Source organism: Anomaloglossus baeobatrachus, chromosome 12 (assembly GCF_048569485.1).
Source record: "Anomaloglossus baeobatrachus isolate aAnoBae1 chromosome 12, aAnoBae1.hap1, whole genome shotgun sequence".
Classification (NCBI taxonomy): domain Eukaryota; kingdom Metazoa; phylum Chordata; class Amphibia; order Anura; family Aromobatidae; genus Anomaloglossus; species Anomaloglossus baeobatrachus.
Genome location: NC_134364.1, coordinates 18,529,682 through 18,545,295, shown reverse-complemented (window position 1 = coordinate 18,545,295; position 15,614 = coordinate 18,529,682). Strand labels below are relative to the sequence as shown.

The 15,614-nt window shown below is 52.9% G+C and overlaps 1 protein-coding gene across 1 annotated transcript in view; it reads right to left on the bottom strand.

Moving 5' to 3' along the window:
- The window catches only part of CDC42BPB (CDC42 binding protein kinase beta), a 72,165-nt gene that overhangs the window by 41,219 nt on the left and 15,332 nt on the right, over positions 1-15,614 (bottom strand). Inside the window, 11 exon segments of the mRNA XM_075329688.1 lie at positions 61-599; positions 1,437-1,516; positions 1,944-2,072; positions 2,075-2,194; positions 3,931-3,947; positions 3,950-4,130; positions 4,520-4,613; positions 4,834-4,982; positions 7,535-7,630; positions 7,748-7,831; positions 10,473-10,564. Of these exon segments, the coding sequence (XP_075185803.1) occupies positions 61-599; positions 1,437-1,516; positions 1,944-2,072; positions 2,075-2,194; positions 3,931-3,947; positions 3,950-4,130; positions 4,520-4,613; positions 4,834-4,982; positions 7,535-7,630; positions 7,748-7,831; positions 10,473-10,564 (1,581 nt within the window).

The window sequence follows — 15,614 nt, the reverse complement described above, 5'->3', positions numbered from 1 at the left end:
ACACTCGGCCCGGAACACTCGGCCCGGAACACTCGGCCCGGCACACTCGGCCCGGCACACTCGGCCCGGCACACTCGGCCCGGCACACTCGGCCCGGCACACTCGGCCCGGCACACTCGGCCCGGCACACTCGGCCCGGCACACTCGGCCCGGCACACTCGGCCCGGCACACTCGGCCCGGCACACTCGGCCCGGCACACTCGGCCCGGCACACTCGGCCCGGCACACTCGGCCGGCACACTCGGCCCGGCACACTCGGCCCGGCACACTCGGCCCGGCACACTCGGCCCGGCACACTCGGCCCGGCAACACTCGGCCCGGAACACTCGGCCCGGAACACTCGGCCCGGAACACTCGGCCCGGAACACTCGGCCCGGAACACTCGGCCCGGAACACTCGGCCCCGGCACACTGTGGAGGTTGCGGATCTCACCCTGCAGCTTCCGGTTCAGCTCCAGCTTTTCCTGCTCCAGCCGTCGTATCCGCCGCTCGTAGGCGTCGATCTGCAGGCTGTTCTCCAGTCCGCGCTGCACGTCCTCGTCTTTGGTCACAGCGTTTGTGTGGACAGTGTCCTTCAGGGAGCCTCGGTCAGAAAAACAGCTAAAAAAAACACAATAAAAAGAGACTAAGACTACAGGAATCATGTACAGAGTAACCACAGCAGGGTGATCGGAGCCTGATCCCCGAACCACGAGGCCGAGTCTCCTCCATCGCCTGCAGCAAAGCCGCACACGTGTGATGGGAGGACTGCGGCCGGGACGATCCTGCAGAGCCGCATTTGTGTGATGGGAGGACTGCGGCCGGGACGATCCTGCAGAGCCGCATGTGTGAGATGGGAGGACTGGGACGATCCTGCAGAGCCGCATGTGTGTGATGGGAGGACTGCGGCCGGGACGATCCTGCAGAGCCGCATACGTGTGATGGGAGGACTGCGGCCGGGACGGTCCTGCAGAGCCGCATACGTGTGATGGGAGGACTGGCCGGGACGATCCTGCAGAGCCGCATTTGTGTGATGGGAGGACTGCGGCCGGGACGATCCTGCAGAGCCACATACGTGTGATGGGAGGACTGCGGCCGGGACGATCCTGCAGAGCTGCATGTGTATGATGGGAGGACTGCGGCCGGGACGATCCTGCAGAGCCGCATGTGTATGATGGGAGGACTGCGGCCGGGACGATCCTGCAGAGCCGCATACGTGTGATGGGAGGACTGCACCCGGGACGATCCTGCAGAGCCGCATACGTGTGATGGGAGGACTGCGGCCGGGACGATCCTGCAGAGCCGCATGTGTATGATGGGAGGACTGCGCCCGGGACGATCCTGCAGAGCCGCATGTGTGTGATGGGAGGACTGCACCCGGACGATCCTGCAGAGCCGCATATGTGTGATGGGAGGACTGCGGCCGGGACGATCCTGCAGAGCCGCCATTAGGGTTACCTGTCAGTGGTGTACGTGAATCCCACAAATGGAAGGTGGAAGCCGGAGAATCCACTGTGGGTGCTCGGGGGAACCATCTCCTGTAATAGACACAATAATAACAATATGAGAACACAGCTTGCTTTATCCACCCATCCTATCACAGGCCGCACTCCTAGCCTTCCCCATGCTTTACACTGCAGCTCTGCTTATTCAGATTTGTTGCACAAACTTCCCCGAAAAATCAAACATGGAGCTAAATTTCAATAAAACAAGGAAAGAACGATTAATAACGGTGAGTAACTTAACCATTATTGAGAAATAATGGGGAAGGCCGGGAGTAAACGGAGGCCTGGAGGGCAGCTTTAGGGTCCGGCTGGATGACCGGAGCATGAGGGGACGTCCACTTTTAATGAACGTGGGTCAATTACGCTAGAGCCGCCTTAAAAGGGGAAGTTCAGCTCTGGACATCCCCTTTATATGACCCCCCCCCCCCATAAAGGGCGACTCCCGTCCTCCACAACTTACAGGGTTACGCAGGATGTCGTCATCCACGTCGAAGTTGGAGGTGTCGGAGGGGCTGCTGACGTCGGGGATGTACGGCGCCTCCATGTTCCGCACGTTCTCCCAGTCGATGCCCTCGAAGAACGGTTGGGCGTCTTGAAGTCGTCGATGCCGTTCTGCCCCAGCGGCCGGTCTCGGCTGCAAATCAGCCTCTGGATCAGATCCTTGGCCGTTTCTGACACGTCGGCGATGTGAGACGGGAACTGGAATCTCTCCTGCAACAGACGGGAAGGAATCAGATAAGACCTCGGACATTACAGATCCCTGCGACACCAACAATTCTGCAACCCTCTAATATGCTAGACTGGATTTGGAGGTGCGTGACTGGGGCACCTACCTCTGATGTGTCCTGCCCGGTGTCTGCAACGCCAACATCGCGTAGATAACGCTGCAGACAATCACCGAGCTCAGCTGCTCTGTCTGTGTAGCCTGCTCGAACCGCTGAGCTCAGTGATTGGCTGCAGCGCTGTCAGCGTGACACTGGTGTTTCAGAAGGCGCTGCCTGCATTTCATTAGCAGAAAAAATGTAGACAAGAAGACCCCCAGCGAGAGCAGGAAGAGGTACAGACCGAGGGAGTAATCCCAAAGAGGAACCACCATTCACAACAGATGTCACAGCTCACCTCCTCCCCCTACTATACAATGACTGTCAACACTATATACAGCAGAAAACACAGGATCCACCATTCACAATAGATATCACAGCTCACCTCTCCTCACTTCCCTCTACAATGACTGATCACACAGGATCCACCATTCATAATAGCTGATGTCACAGCTAACCTCCTCCTACTCCATTAGGACTGATACACCTCTATATATAGTAAATACCAGGGCTGTGGAGTCGGAGTCGGAGTCGTGGAGTCGGAGTCGGAGCTCATTTTGGTGGAGTCGGAGTCGGTATAAAATGCACCGACTCCGACTCTTAAAATATATAATAAATTGGGGACAGGAGTGCAATGCAGAATGTGCTGAATATTTTACTAAATAACAACATTTAGTATAATGCTTATATTTAAGTGAAAAATTTATTGTAGTACAATGTGAACATCAGACATTTAATTGTTTTTATGATACAATAATCAAGATATTTGGATAGAACATAAAATATTTATTGGAATACAACTTAGAACACAAAAAACTAATAAATTGTAAATATGTAATATATATATATATATATATTATATATATATATACACACAGTGTATATACACACACAAGATATATATGTAATCTACTGTATATTACATAGTGTATTACATATTTACAATTTACCGTATTACAGTTTTTTGGGTTCTAAAGTTGTATTCCAATAATATATTTTATGTTCTATCCAAATATCTTGATTATCGTATCATAAAAATTATTAAATGTCTGATGTTCACATACACATATTCATGTACTACAATAAATTTTTTCACCTAACTAAGCAATATATGTAGGAGTCGGAGTCGGAGCCGGAGTCGGAGTCGGAGCCGGAGTCGGAGTCGGTGCAAGAGAATTGAGGAGTCGGAGTCGGAGTCGAAGGTTTGGCTTACCGACTCCACAGCCCTGGTAAATACAGGATCTATACATTCACAGAGATCACAGCTCACCTCCTCCCCCTCCTGTACAACTGATAACACCTCAATATTCAGCAGATAACAGGGTCCAAAGTGGGCAATGTCACAGCTCACCTCCTTCCCCTCATGAGCTGTGACAATGACTGATAACACCTCTATATACAGCAGATAACACAGGATCCACCATTCACAATAGATGTGTCACAGCTCACCTCCTCCTGTACAATGAACGATAATACCTTAATATACAGTAGATAACAGGGTCCAAGTGGGGCTATGTCACAGCTCACCTCCTCCAACCTAACACGCCTACCATGTTGACAGCTGTACATGACAACCTTTGGGGGGTCCTACCTGCCTCCTGACCAGATCCCGGGATCACAGCTCACCTCATGGTTCATGATCTTCCGTAGGTCTCCACCAGAGACTCCGCGTAGAAGGGGGTTTCTCCGTATAACATTTCGTACATGCAGACCCCTAGGGACCACCAGTCGCACTCCGGCCCGTATTTTCCCCATCCCGTCCTCCATAGCTTGTAAGATTTCCGGGAGATGTAGTCCGGGGTCCCCACTGCCACCGAAGACTGCACCTATAGAAAGCAGGAGAGGTGTGAACGGACGATGAGCAATGTAGTGCTAGACGGCAACAATGCGCCTTTCAATTCTTTACCATGTAAAATATCTCTGCTTGCTGTCAGTGAATAACAACAGGGGGATTGAAGTCTCCCTCTAAGTGATCGTATACAGATACACAGGACAAGTGGGGGTCCGAGAGGAAAGGGCCACAGTGCTGCATCCCCTCTCAGGGACGGCCCTGGCCTGTCGCTGCAGAGCGTCTCCCCTGAAGTGAACGGTCCCGGCGGCGGCAGCGGCACTGCTGCCCAGGGCCAGGAAACCCGAGGAAGGGTCTGCAGCTCCGCAGCCCCTGTATTGTCAGGAGCGGCGCGGGGCTCAGATTATTAGGTGTAGAATTACTCACGGTGCCGTCATCGTTCATCTTCAGACAGGAGCCGAAGTCGGCCAGCCGGATGTGCCCGTTCATGTCCAGGAGGATGTTATCCGGCTTTATATCCCTGGAGGAGAGAGGACAAAATACCAGGTAACACCTCGCCGCAACCGCGGAGCCAGGGGGCAACTACCGGCCCCATAAGGCTCGATGCCTAGCACAAAAGTTACCTGCCGCGGGTACAGAGATAGTGATTGATTACAACGGACGACTGAAGACCCCCGGCTCAACAAACTAAGCCTTGCTGACTGTTTCCAACACTCGGAATGAATGGTTGCTTTTCTTACCTGTGCACATAATGCAGCTGATGGATGGAGTGGATGGCGAGCACCATCTCCGCCAGATAGAACTTGGCCATGTCCTCGGGGAGGCGATCCTCGAATTTACTCAGAAGCGTTAGAAGGTCTCCTCCTACGTAATAATCCATGACTAAATACTGCAACAAAGCACAGATGAGGCGTCAGCACAGGGGGGCGAGACCACCGGAGATCAGCCATCACAGGGGGGGCGAGACCACCGGAGATCAGCCATCACAGGGGGGGGGGGGCGAGACCACCGGAGATCAGCCATCACAGGGGGGGGCGAGACCACCGGAGATCAGCCATCACAGGGGGGTCGAGAGCACCAGAGATCAGCCATCACAGGGGGGTCGAGAGCACCAGAGATCAGCCATCACAGGGGGGACGAGACCACCGGAGATCAGCCATCACGGAGGGGGCGAGACCACCGGAGATCAGCCATCACAGGGGGGGGGCGAGAGCACCGGAGATCAGCCATCACAGGGGGGGGGGGGCGAGAGCACCGGAGATCAGCCATCACAGGGGGGGGGGGGGCGAGAGCACCGGAGATCAGCCATCACAGGGGGGGCGAGACCACCGGAGATCAGCCATCACAGGGGGGGGCGAGAGCACCGGAGATCAGCCATCACAGGGGGGCGAGAGCACCGGAGATCAGCCATCACAGGGGGGCGAGAGCACGGAGATCAGATATCACAGGGGGGGCGAGAGCACCGGAGATCAGCCATCACAGAGGGGGCGAGAGCACCGGAGATCAGTCATCACAAGGGGGGGGGGGGGGGAGAGAGAGAACCGGAGATCAGCCATTCACAGGGGGGGGCGAGAGCACCGGAGATCAGCCATCACGAGGGGGGGCGAGAGCACCGGAGATCAGCCATCACAGGGGGGGGCGAGAGCACCGGAGATCAGCCATCACAGGGGGGGGCGAGAGCACCGGAGATCAGCCATCACAGGGGGGGGGCGAGAGCACCGGAGATCAGCCATCACGGGGGGGGGGCGAGAGCACCGGAGATCAGCCATCACAGGGGGGGGAGAGAGCACCGGAGATCAGCCATCACAGGGGGGGGGCGAGAGCACCGGAGATCAGCCATCACAGGGGGGCGACACCATCAGAGATCAGTCATCACAGGGAAGGGGGGGGGGGAGCACCGGAGATCAGCCATCACAGGGGGGGCGAGAGCACCGGAGATCAGCCATCGCAGGGGGAGGCGAGAGCACCGGCGATCAGCCATCGCAGTGGGAGGTGAGAGCAGCGGCGATCAGCCATCACGTGGTGGGGGGGGTGGAGCAGAGCACCGGCGATCAGCCATCGCAGGGGGGGCCAGAGGGCGCGCGGCAGTGCAGAGGGGGGCGAGAGGCGCGCGGCAGTGCAGAGGGGGGCGAGAGGGGCGCGCGGCAGTGCAGAGGGGGGCGAGAGGGCGCGGCAGTGCAGGCTTCACTGCACGTTCTGCACACAAATTTACCAATTATGTGAATGAGACGCAAGGAAACATGCATAATCCTAGAGGGGGTGGACTATCTATGATGTCTCCCATACGCAGCACACACGGAAATGAGGGATTTCTGCTCCCCTGCTATGTACCACATGCTCAGAAGCAGCAGCACAAAGGGCAGCTGTGAATCCAGCTCTGGAGTATGATTATTTGCTTCCCAGAAAGGGGCAGCAGCGCTCTATTTTATAGCAGTACTAAGCAATATAGCTGTGAGGACTGCTGTGGAAGGATCAGCATGGAACATTATACAGCCGCAGTGAGCAGTGTACCTGGGAATCCAGCTCTAGGGGTGAGGTAAAACACTTACTAGAAAGGCACAGCAGTACTGATCAGTATAGCTGTGAATCCAACTCTTGGGTGAGAGAAAACACTTACTAGAAAGGTGCAACAGCACTAAAGACATTACACAGCAGTACTGAGCAGTGTAGCTGCAAATCCAGCTCTGAGTGAGACAATATACGTAACATAAAGGGGCAGCCGCAGTGAGAATATTAGGCTACTTTCACACATCAGTTTTTTGCCATCAGGTTCAATCCGGAAAAAAACGGGTAAAACGGATCCAGTACCGCATCCGTTTTTTCCCCATAGACTTGCATTGTTACCGGATTGTACCGGATGGCTTTGCGTTGCATCCGTTTTTTTCCGGATGCGGCAAAATTAGTTAATGCGGCGGCCGGAGGCAACGTAGCTTGCAACGTTTTTTTGTCCGGCAAAAAAAACGCATCGCGCCGGATCCGGCGCGATACGGCGTGTTTTACAATAGAAGCCTATGGACGCCGGATCCGGCGTAATGCGGTAAAAAACGGATGCGGCCGCCGGATCCGTTTTTCTAAACTGAGCATGCTCCAATGTAATTAACAAAACGGATCCAGCCAAAAAACGGACGAAAAGGATGCAAAAACGGATGCAAACCGTATCCACCGGATCCGTTTTTTAACGGATCCGGCATAACGGATCCGTTAAAAAAACGGATCCGGTGGATACGGTTTTCACTTTTTTTTCAGGATCCGTTGGATCAGGAAAAAAAAGGACTGTGCCTGAATACAGAAAACTGATGTGTGAAAGTAGCCTTACACAGCAGTACTGAGCAGTGTCAAACCGACCAGAAGCGTCGCAGGGAGGACATTATTGAGACATTGTTGCTACCGAATATTTTAAGGAATTTTTAGGTCACAAGTAAAAATATATCGAAAAATTACCAGATAGTTCTCATCCTGAAAGGCGAAGTGTAAGGTGGTGATCCACTGACAGTCCCCATAGACCAGCACGTTCCTCTCCTCCCGAAAGCAGGCGGTCTGGAAGGAAAGCGAAGGGTGAGAAACGAGACGTCTGCCCGCAGCGAAACGTACAAGACATCAATATATGGGGGCACCCGGATACTCTGACAGCGCCCGAACACGAGGGGCACGCACTTCTGCTCTTTTCAGCATCTCCCATTTGTTGAGGATTTTCATGGCATAAATGCGCTCTGTGCTCTTCATTCGCACCACGGCGACCTGAAAAACCAAAAATCAGACTGAGCGATCTGCACAAAGACGAGAGAAAAGCTCGGCAGCGAGGGGAGCAGGGAGAGCTCGGCATCGAGGGGAGCAGGGAGAGAGAAGGGAGAGCTCGGCAGCGAGGGGAGCAGGGAGAGCTCGGCAGCGAGGGGAGCAGGGAGAGCTCGGCAGCGAGGGGAGAAGGGAGAGCTCGGCAGCGAGGGGAGAAGGGAGAGAGAAGGGAGAGCTCGGCAGCGAGGGGAGCAGGGAGAGCTCGGCATCGAGGGGAGCAGGGAGAGAGAAGGGAGAGCTCGGCAGCGAGGGGAGCAGGGAGAGCTCGGCAGCGAGGGGAGCAGGGAGAGCTCAGCAGCGAGGGGAGAAGGGAGAGCTCGGCAGCGAGGGGAGAAGGGAGAGCTCGGCAGCGAGGGGAGCAGGGAGAGCTTGGCAGCGAGGGGAGAAGGGAGAGCTCGGCAGCGAGGGGAGAAGGGAGAGCTCGGCAGCGAGGGGAGAAGGGAGAGAGATGGGAGAGCTCGGCAGCGAGGGGAGAAGGGAGAGAGAAGGGAGAGCTCGGCAGCGAGGGGAGAAGGGAGAGAGAAGGGAGAGCTCGGCAGCGAGGGGAGAAGGGAGAGAGAAGGGAGAGCTCGGCAGCGAGGGGAGAAGGGAGAGAGATGGGAGAGCTCGGCAGCGAGGGGAGAAGGGAGAGAGAAGGGAGAGCTCGGCAGCGAGGGGAGAAGGGAGAGCTCGGCAGCGAGGGGAGAAGGGAGAGCTCGGCAGCGAGGGGAGAAGGGAGAGCTCGGCAGCGAGGGGAGAAGGGAGAGAGATGGGAGAGCTCGGCAGCGAGGGGAGAAGGGAGAGAGAAGGGAGAGCTCGGCAGCGAGGGGAGAAGGGAGAGAGATGGGAGAGCTCGCCAGCGAGGGGAGAAGGGAGAGCTCGCCAGCGAGGGGAGAAGGGAGAGCTCGCCAGCGAGGGGAGAAGAGAGAGACAAGAGAGAAGGGAGAGCTCGTCAGCGAGGGGAGAAGGGAGAGCTCGTCAGCGAGGGGAGAAGGGAGAGCTCGTCAGCGAGGGGAGAAGGGAGAGCTCGTCAGCGAGGGGAGAAGGGAGAGCTCGTCAGCGAGGGGAGAAGGGAGAGCTCGTCAGCGAGGGGAGAAGGGAGAGCTCGTCAGCGAGGGGAGAAGGGAGAGCTCGTCAGCGAGGGGAGAAGGGAGAGCTCGTCAGCGAGGGGAGAAGGGAGAGCTCGTCAGCGAGGGGAGAAGGGAGAGCTCGTCAGCGAGGGGAGAAGGGAGAGCTCGTCAGCGAGGGGAGAAGGGAGAGCTCGTCAGCGAGGGGAGAAGGGAGAGCTCGTCAGCGAGGGGAGAAGGGAGAGCTCGTCAGCGAGGGGAGAAGGGAGAGCTCGTCAGCGAGGGGAGAAGGGAGAGCTCGTCAGCGAGGGGAGAAGGGAGAGCTCGTCAGCGAGGGGAGAAGGGAGAGCTCGTCAGCGAGGGGAGAAGGGAGAGCTCGTCAGCGAGGGGAGAAGGGAGAGCTCGTCAGCGAGGGGAGAAGGGAGAGCTCGTCAGCGAGGGGAGAAGGGAGAGCTCGGCAGCGAGGGGAGAAGGGAGAGCTCGTCAGCGAACGGAGAAGGGAGAGCTCGGCAGCGAACGGAGAAGGGAGAGCTCGGCAGCGAGGGGAGAAGGGAGAGCTCGGCAGCGAGGGGAGAAGGGAGAGCTCGGCAGCGAGGGGAGAAGGGAGAGCTCGGCAGCGAGGGGAGAAGGGAGAGCTCGGCAGCGAGGGGAGAAGGGAGAGCTCGGCAGCGAGGGAAGAAGGGAGAGCTCGGCAGCGAAGGGAGAAGGGAGATATCGGCAGCGAAGGGAGCAGGGAGAGCTCGGCAGCGAGGGGAGCAGGGAGAGCTCGGCAGCGAGGGGAGCAGGGTGAGCTCGGCAGCGAGGGGAGCAGGGAGAGCTCGGCAGCGAGGGGAGCAGGGAGAGCTCGGCAGCGAGGGGAGAAGACAGGGGAGATGGGAGAGCACAGCAGCAAGAGGAGTTAAGAGGGGAGAAGGGAGAGTCTGGCAGCAGGGGGCACTCTCCTGTCCGCGGGGGTGACCGTATGTACGGACACAGTAATGACACTGATTGGCTTCATTTATGTAAGCTGTAGAAGGCTGTGCCCTTTAAATCTCCAGCTCATTTGTCCTGGAGAGTCATGAACACTCGCTGCCTTCTCAGGACGGTCGCTTTATTCTTCTGTATTGTGGAGCCACTGATAAGACGCAGGCACCGGGCATTACCATGTGTGTGGCACCGGGCATTACCATGTGTGTGGCACCGGGCATTACCATGTGTGTGGCACCGGGCATTACCATGTGTGTGGCACCGGGCATTACCATGTGTGTGGCACCGGGCATTACCATGTGTGTGGCACCGGGCATTACCATGTGTGTGGCACCGGGCATTACCATGTGTGTGGCAATCAGCGCCTGTCCTCATTGGATAAAGCGCCGCCCGACCTGCACATTGAGGACCGGCCCTTCTCAGGAGGAAACGCTCGATCCTCGCCCAGGACCAGACACAGCCAAGATAACACAATGCATGAGCCCAGTCCAGGAGAACGTGACGCAAGGTCAAAGCCGGTATTCACAGACTCTGGAGTACCCCATTAGTACGAGTATATGAAATTATACACGCACCTCTCCGAACGCTCCCCGTCCAATAACCTTTATGATTTCGAAGTCCTCGCGTCGCAGCTGCATTCCCTTCAGGAGCTGCGTGAACGGTTTTGCTGTGAAAAAAATAGGAAAAAAAAAAAGTTAATGATTTTTTAATGAGGGTCTAATCTGCAGTCTATAGGGGTAACCCACGCGGTCTATAGGGGTAACCCACGCAGTCTATAGGGGTAACCCACGCAGTCTATAGGGGTAACCCACGCAATCTATAGGGGTAACCCACGCAGTCTATAGGGGTAACCCACGCAGTCTATAGGGGTAACCCACGCAGTCTATAGGGGTAACCCACGCAGTCTATAGGGGTAACCCACGCAGTCTATAGGGGTAACCCACGCAGTCTATAGGGGTAACCCACGCAGTCTATAGGGGTAACCCACGCAGTCTATAGGGGTAACCCACGCAGTCTATAGGGGTAACCCACGCAGTATATAGGGGTACGCCGGCTTTACATAGGGATTTATACGTTTTCTGATGTGTTTACTGTCAGTGAATAGACACTTTATTGATTGGTCGCCTTTCAGTGACATGCAGCAGAGATAATGAAAATGAACAAAGTCAAAATCAGGATGACTTCTCAGAATACAGACAGAAAGGAGGAGGAAGACTGCTGTGCCACAGAAATACACAGACATTTATTATTTCATTCCCTGCTCAGTATCCTGTGCCTCTGTGGAACTACAATTCCCAGCATAGCCCAACAGGGAAGTCAGAAAGCAGTAATAACTTATACATCTATCTATATACACAGGGTCATGTCCTGAAAAGAAGGTACAGAGGAGAACTGCGGGTGAAGTGACCACTCCATATCCTCTCCAGCTAAGAGGAGACAATGATTAAACCGCTCCATAGACGATGACGCGGAAACCAAGGAAAATAACAAAGTATACATAAAAAATTAGTATATTCTCCTCTATGTATTCTACATAAGGGGCAGTATTATAGTATCTATATTCTTGTATATAGGGGGCAGTATTATAGTAGTTATATTCTTGTACATAGGAGCAGTATTATAGTAGTTATATTCTTGTATATAGGGGCAGTATTATAGCAGTTATATTCTTGTACATAGGGGCAGTATTATAGTAGTTATATTCTTGTACATAGGTGCAGTATTATAGTAGTTATATTCTTGTACATAGGGGCAGTATTATAGTAGTTATATTCTTGTACATAGGGGCAGTATTATAGTAGTTATATTCTTGTACATAGGGGCAGTATTATAGTAGTTATATTCTTGTACATAGGGGCAGTATTATAGTAGTTATATTCTTGTACATAGGGGCAGTATTATAGTAGTTATATTCTTGTACATAGGGGCAGTATTATAGTAGTTATATTCTTGTACATAGGGGCAGTATTATAGTAGTTATATTCTTGTACATAGGGGCAGTATTAGAGTACATAGGGGCAGTATTATAGTAGTTATATTCTTGTACATAGGGGCAGTATTATAGTAGTTATATTCTTGTACATAGGGGCAGTATTATAGTAGTTATATTCTTGTATATAGGGGCAGTATTATAGTAGTTATATTCTTGTACATAGGAGGCAGTATTATAGTAGTTATATTCTTGTATATAGGGGGCAGTATTATAGTAGTTATATTCCTGTACATAGGAGCAGTATTATAGTAGTTATATTCTTGTACATAGGAGCAGTATTATAGTAGTTATATTCTTGTATATAGGGAGCAGTATTATAGTAGTTATATTCCTGTACATAGGAGCAGTATTATAGTAGTTATATTCTTGTATATAGGAGCAGTATTATAGTAGTTATATTCTTGTACATAGGGGGCAGTATTATAGTAATTTTCTTGTACATAGGGGCAGTATTATAGTAGTTTTGTACATAGGGGCAGTATTATAGTAGTTATATTCCTGTACATAGGAGCAGTATTATAGTAGTTATATTCTTGTACATAGGAGCAGTATTATAGTAGTTATATTCTTGTATATAGGGGGCTAGGGGGCAGTATTATAGTAGTTATATTCCTGTACATAGGAGCAGTATTATAGTAGTTATATTCTTGTACATAGGGGGCAGTATTATAGTAGTTATATTCTTGTACATAGGAGCAGTATTATAGTAGTTATATTCTTGTATATAGGGGGCAGTATTATAGTAGTTATATTCCTGTACATAGGGGCAGTATTATAGTAGTTATATTCTTGTACATAGGGGGCAGTATTATAGTAGTTATTTTCTTGTACCTAGGGAGCAGTATTATAGTAGTTATATTCTTGTACATAGGAGCGAGCAGTATTATAGTAGTTATATTCTTGTACATAGGGGCAGTATTATAGTAATTATCAGTTTCCAGCTTTGTCTTAACAGTTTCTGATGTGAGGTTTGTGCTCCCAGAGTCGGGGCCAGATCCCCCTGTGTGTAGTGGGGTCCCCGACTCCCCCCTAGGCTGCAGGCTCCAGACCTGCGGATGCAGTCGGCCGCCTGATTGGCACATTAACCTGTTCTAACAGGATCATAAACTATTTTCTTTTTCATATTTGCCGAGTGACTCAGCAGCGCAGGTAATAAAAGCGCAGCTCCGCCCGTCCTCGTAGAGCCGCGGCTTATCACTTAAAGGGGAAGTTCACCTCCAGCCCTGGCTGTGGGACCAGGTGTACGGTATGTATGTATGTATGCACACGTATTATATACACATACATACACACACACACACATATACATATACACATATATATATATATAATATACCAATACATCACTTGCGAGTATAAAAAAAACCCTGAAAATCTCCACCTGGAAATTCATCCGTTTTACATAAAAGGTTTTGCCTCATCTGCTAAAATAGCTGATAACAGAGAACAATACACAAGACCTGGCATTTTTTTTTCTTCATTTCAAGATCTCTGCTTGCCGTCAGTGAATGTAAATATTCTCCTTTATCCAATAGGGATAGGAAACCAGGACATCTGATCCATCACAGTCTGTACACTTTGCGTTGATACATTGTATCGGATGGGTTTCGCTTGCAGAGGATTGTCTCGGCTGCAGCAGACCCTCTGCTGTGATAAGTATCAGGTCAGGACGGGTTTCCTGTTCACATCTGCAGGGACCTTATCACAGCAGAGGGTTTGCTGCAGTTTTGTCTGAACTCCGACCGTTCTTCACAAACATGATTCATTTCCATTCACTTAAAGCAAGCAGAGATTGTGAAAACAGTGAAAAAACCCCAAACCGGTGATGAAAGCTTCGGCCACAACATATATTTAATATTGATAAATAGTAAGTGCGGCGTCAGTGGAGGAGCGGTGGCGATGCTGGTCCGGGCGTCCCCGCAGTCGGGGTGTGCCTGCTCCGGCTGGTCAATCCGCTCTGTAAATGTCAGTATCTGACATGCCGGGGGATACACCCAGCCGGGGGATACACCCAGCCGGGGGATACAGCGGCCACAACCGGGGCGGTCGGCTTGTAGTGTGCACAGGTGCATGATGGACGGGTAGCAGGAGACGAGGACAACACGCCGCCGACCTGGGGCGAAGAGCGGCTGATGCCAGAACCAAGTGTGAAGAGGAAATCAAGACCGGACCCCCGTGATCAGTGTATGATGGCACCCACCCTGCAGGGGGCATCTTCTCGGTAGGGAAAGAGTTAATCCCGACTCCTCTGCCGCATCTCGTGGAGACAGATATACGGCCCCTTCCTTCTAACATGTCCGTATCCTGTTTGCTCCCTGGGCCGCAGCTGCCCGACGCGTTTCGCAGAGGTCCTGGCTTCCCCCCCGCATCCTGACCATTATGCCTCCGCACAGGAATTTCCTCTGTAGGACCCGATGTTCCCCTCTGGATTACACACTCCGTGCCTGCGGGCAGCGGCCGTGCCAGGGGAGCCTCGGTCACACAACTCTCCGGCGCCCCCGCGCTGACCTCAGGCGTGTCCCTACATTGCAGGTGACCTGATCTGACCGCTGTGCTATAGATCTGCGCAGATCCTCACTTCCCAAAAGCCAAACACTTTCCAGCATAAACCATGGAAATCCGATGAGGGTTATACTCCTGGGGAATGACCAAGCAAAACGCAAGGGTCGATAAAGTAGTAAGAGCAGAGCCGCATTATGGAGGAGCTCCGCAGACAGTCTGCCCCCACTCCGATACAGATTCAGCCTTATTTGCTAACTGGCAACAGTCAGCAAGTAGGCCGATAACCCTGCAAAGGATCACTATGAAAATAAGGGACAGTCCATGAATATCGGAGGTCCTTATACCTGGGGATCAATGAGTTAGTAATCAAGGCTGCCGGGGGTTAATGGACCCATTGGAGGCAGAACACAGACATAATAGAAGATGTCACCAGCAGCTTGCTGATGGTTTCCTGGTCCGTCCCACGAGGTCCTTGTTCTATCACAGCCTATGGATAGTCACTCAATAATTAAAGCTGTCAGCTTGGAAACCCCAGCAGGATACAGAGGCAGCAGACTGACATATAGCCAACTAGGGAAAAGGTCTATATGAAGTTGAGAGAGCTGTCAATCACTGATCAGGCTCCGCCCACTGGACTCCTCAAGAGTCCAGAATAAGTCGGGTCGTAAATAAATAAGATTCAAGTGATATAAATTCATCCCCACAAAGTGACACTTCAATCTGCCCAGCCCCGCTGGCTCCATACCACGATCCGACCACCTCCCTTTAAGAAACGTTTTCTCCCCCTATATTAGCAGAACGCTAATGGAAAACAATAGTTTTGTTCCTTTCACATCAACTGAAGCTTTGTAGCTCATGACTAATGCTAGTGCAGACGTGGCCCCTGTGGCCGGTTACACAATGGAGGTGAGGGGCTGTCAGCGGCTAATCTTCGCTGCAGACGTGGCCCCTGCGGCCGGTCACACAATGGAGGTGAGGGGCTGTCAGCTGCCGATGTTAGATGCAGACGTGGCCCCTGTGGTCGGTCACACAATGGAGATGAGGGGCTGTCAGCGGCTAATCTTCGCTGCAGACGTGGCCCCTGTGGCCGGTTACACAATGGAGGTGAGGGGCTGTCACTGGCCGATCCTTGCTGCAGACGTGGACCCTGTGGCCGGTCACACAATGGAGATGAGGGGCTGTCAGTGGCTGATCTTCGCTGCAGACGTGGCCCCTGCGGCCG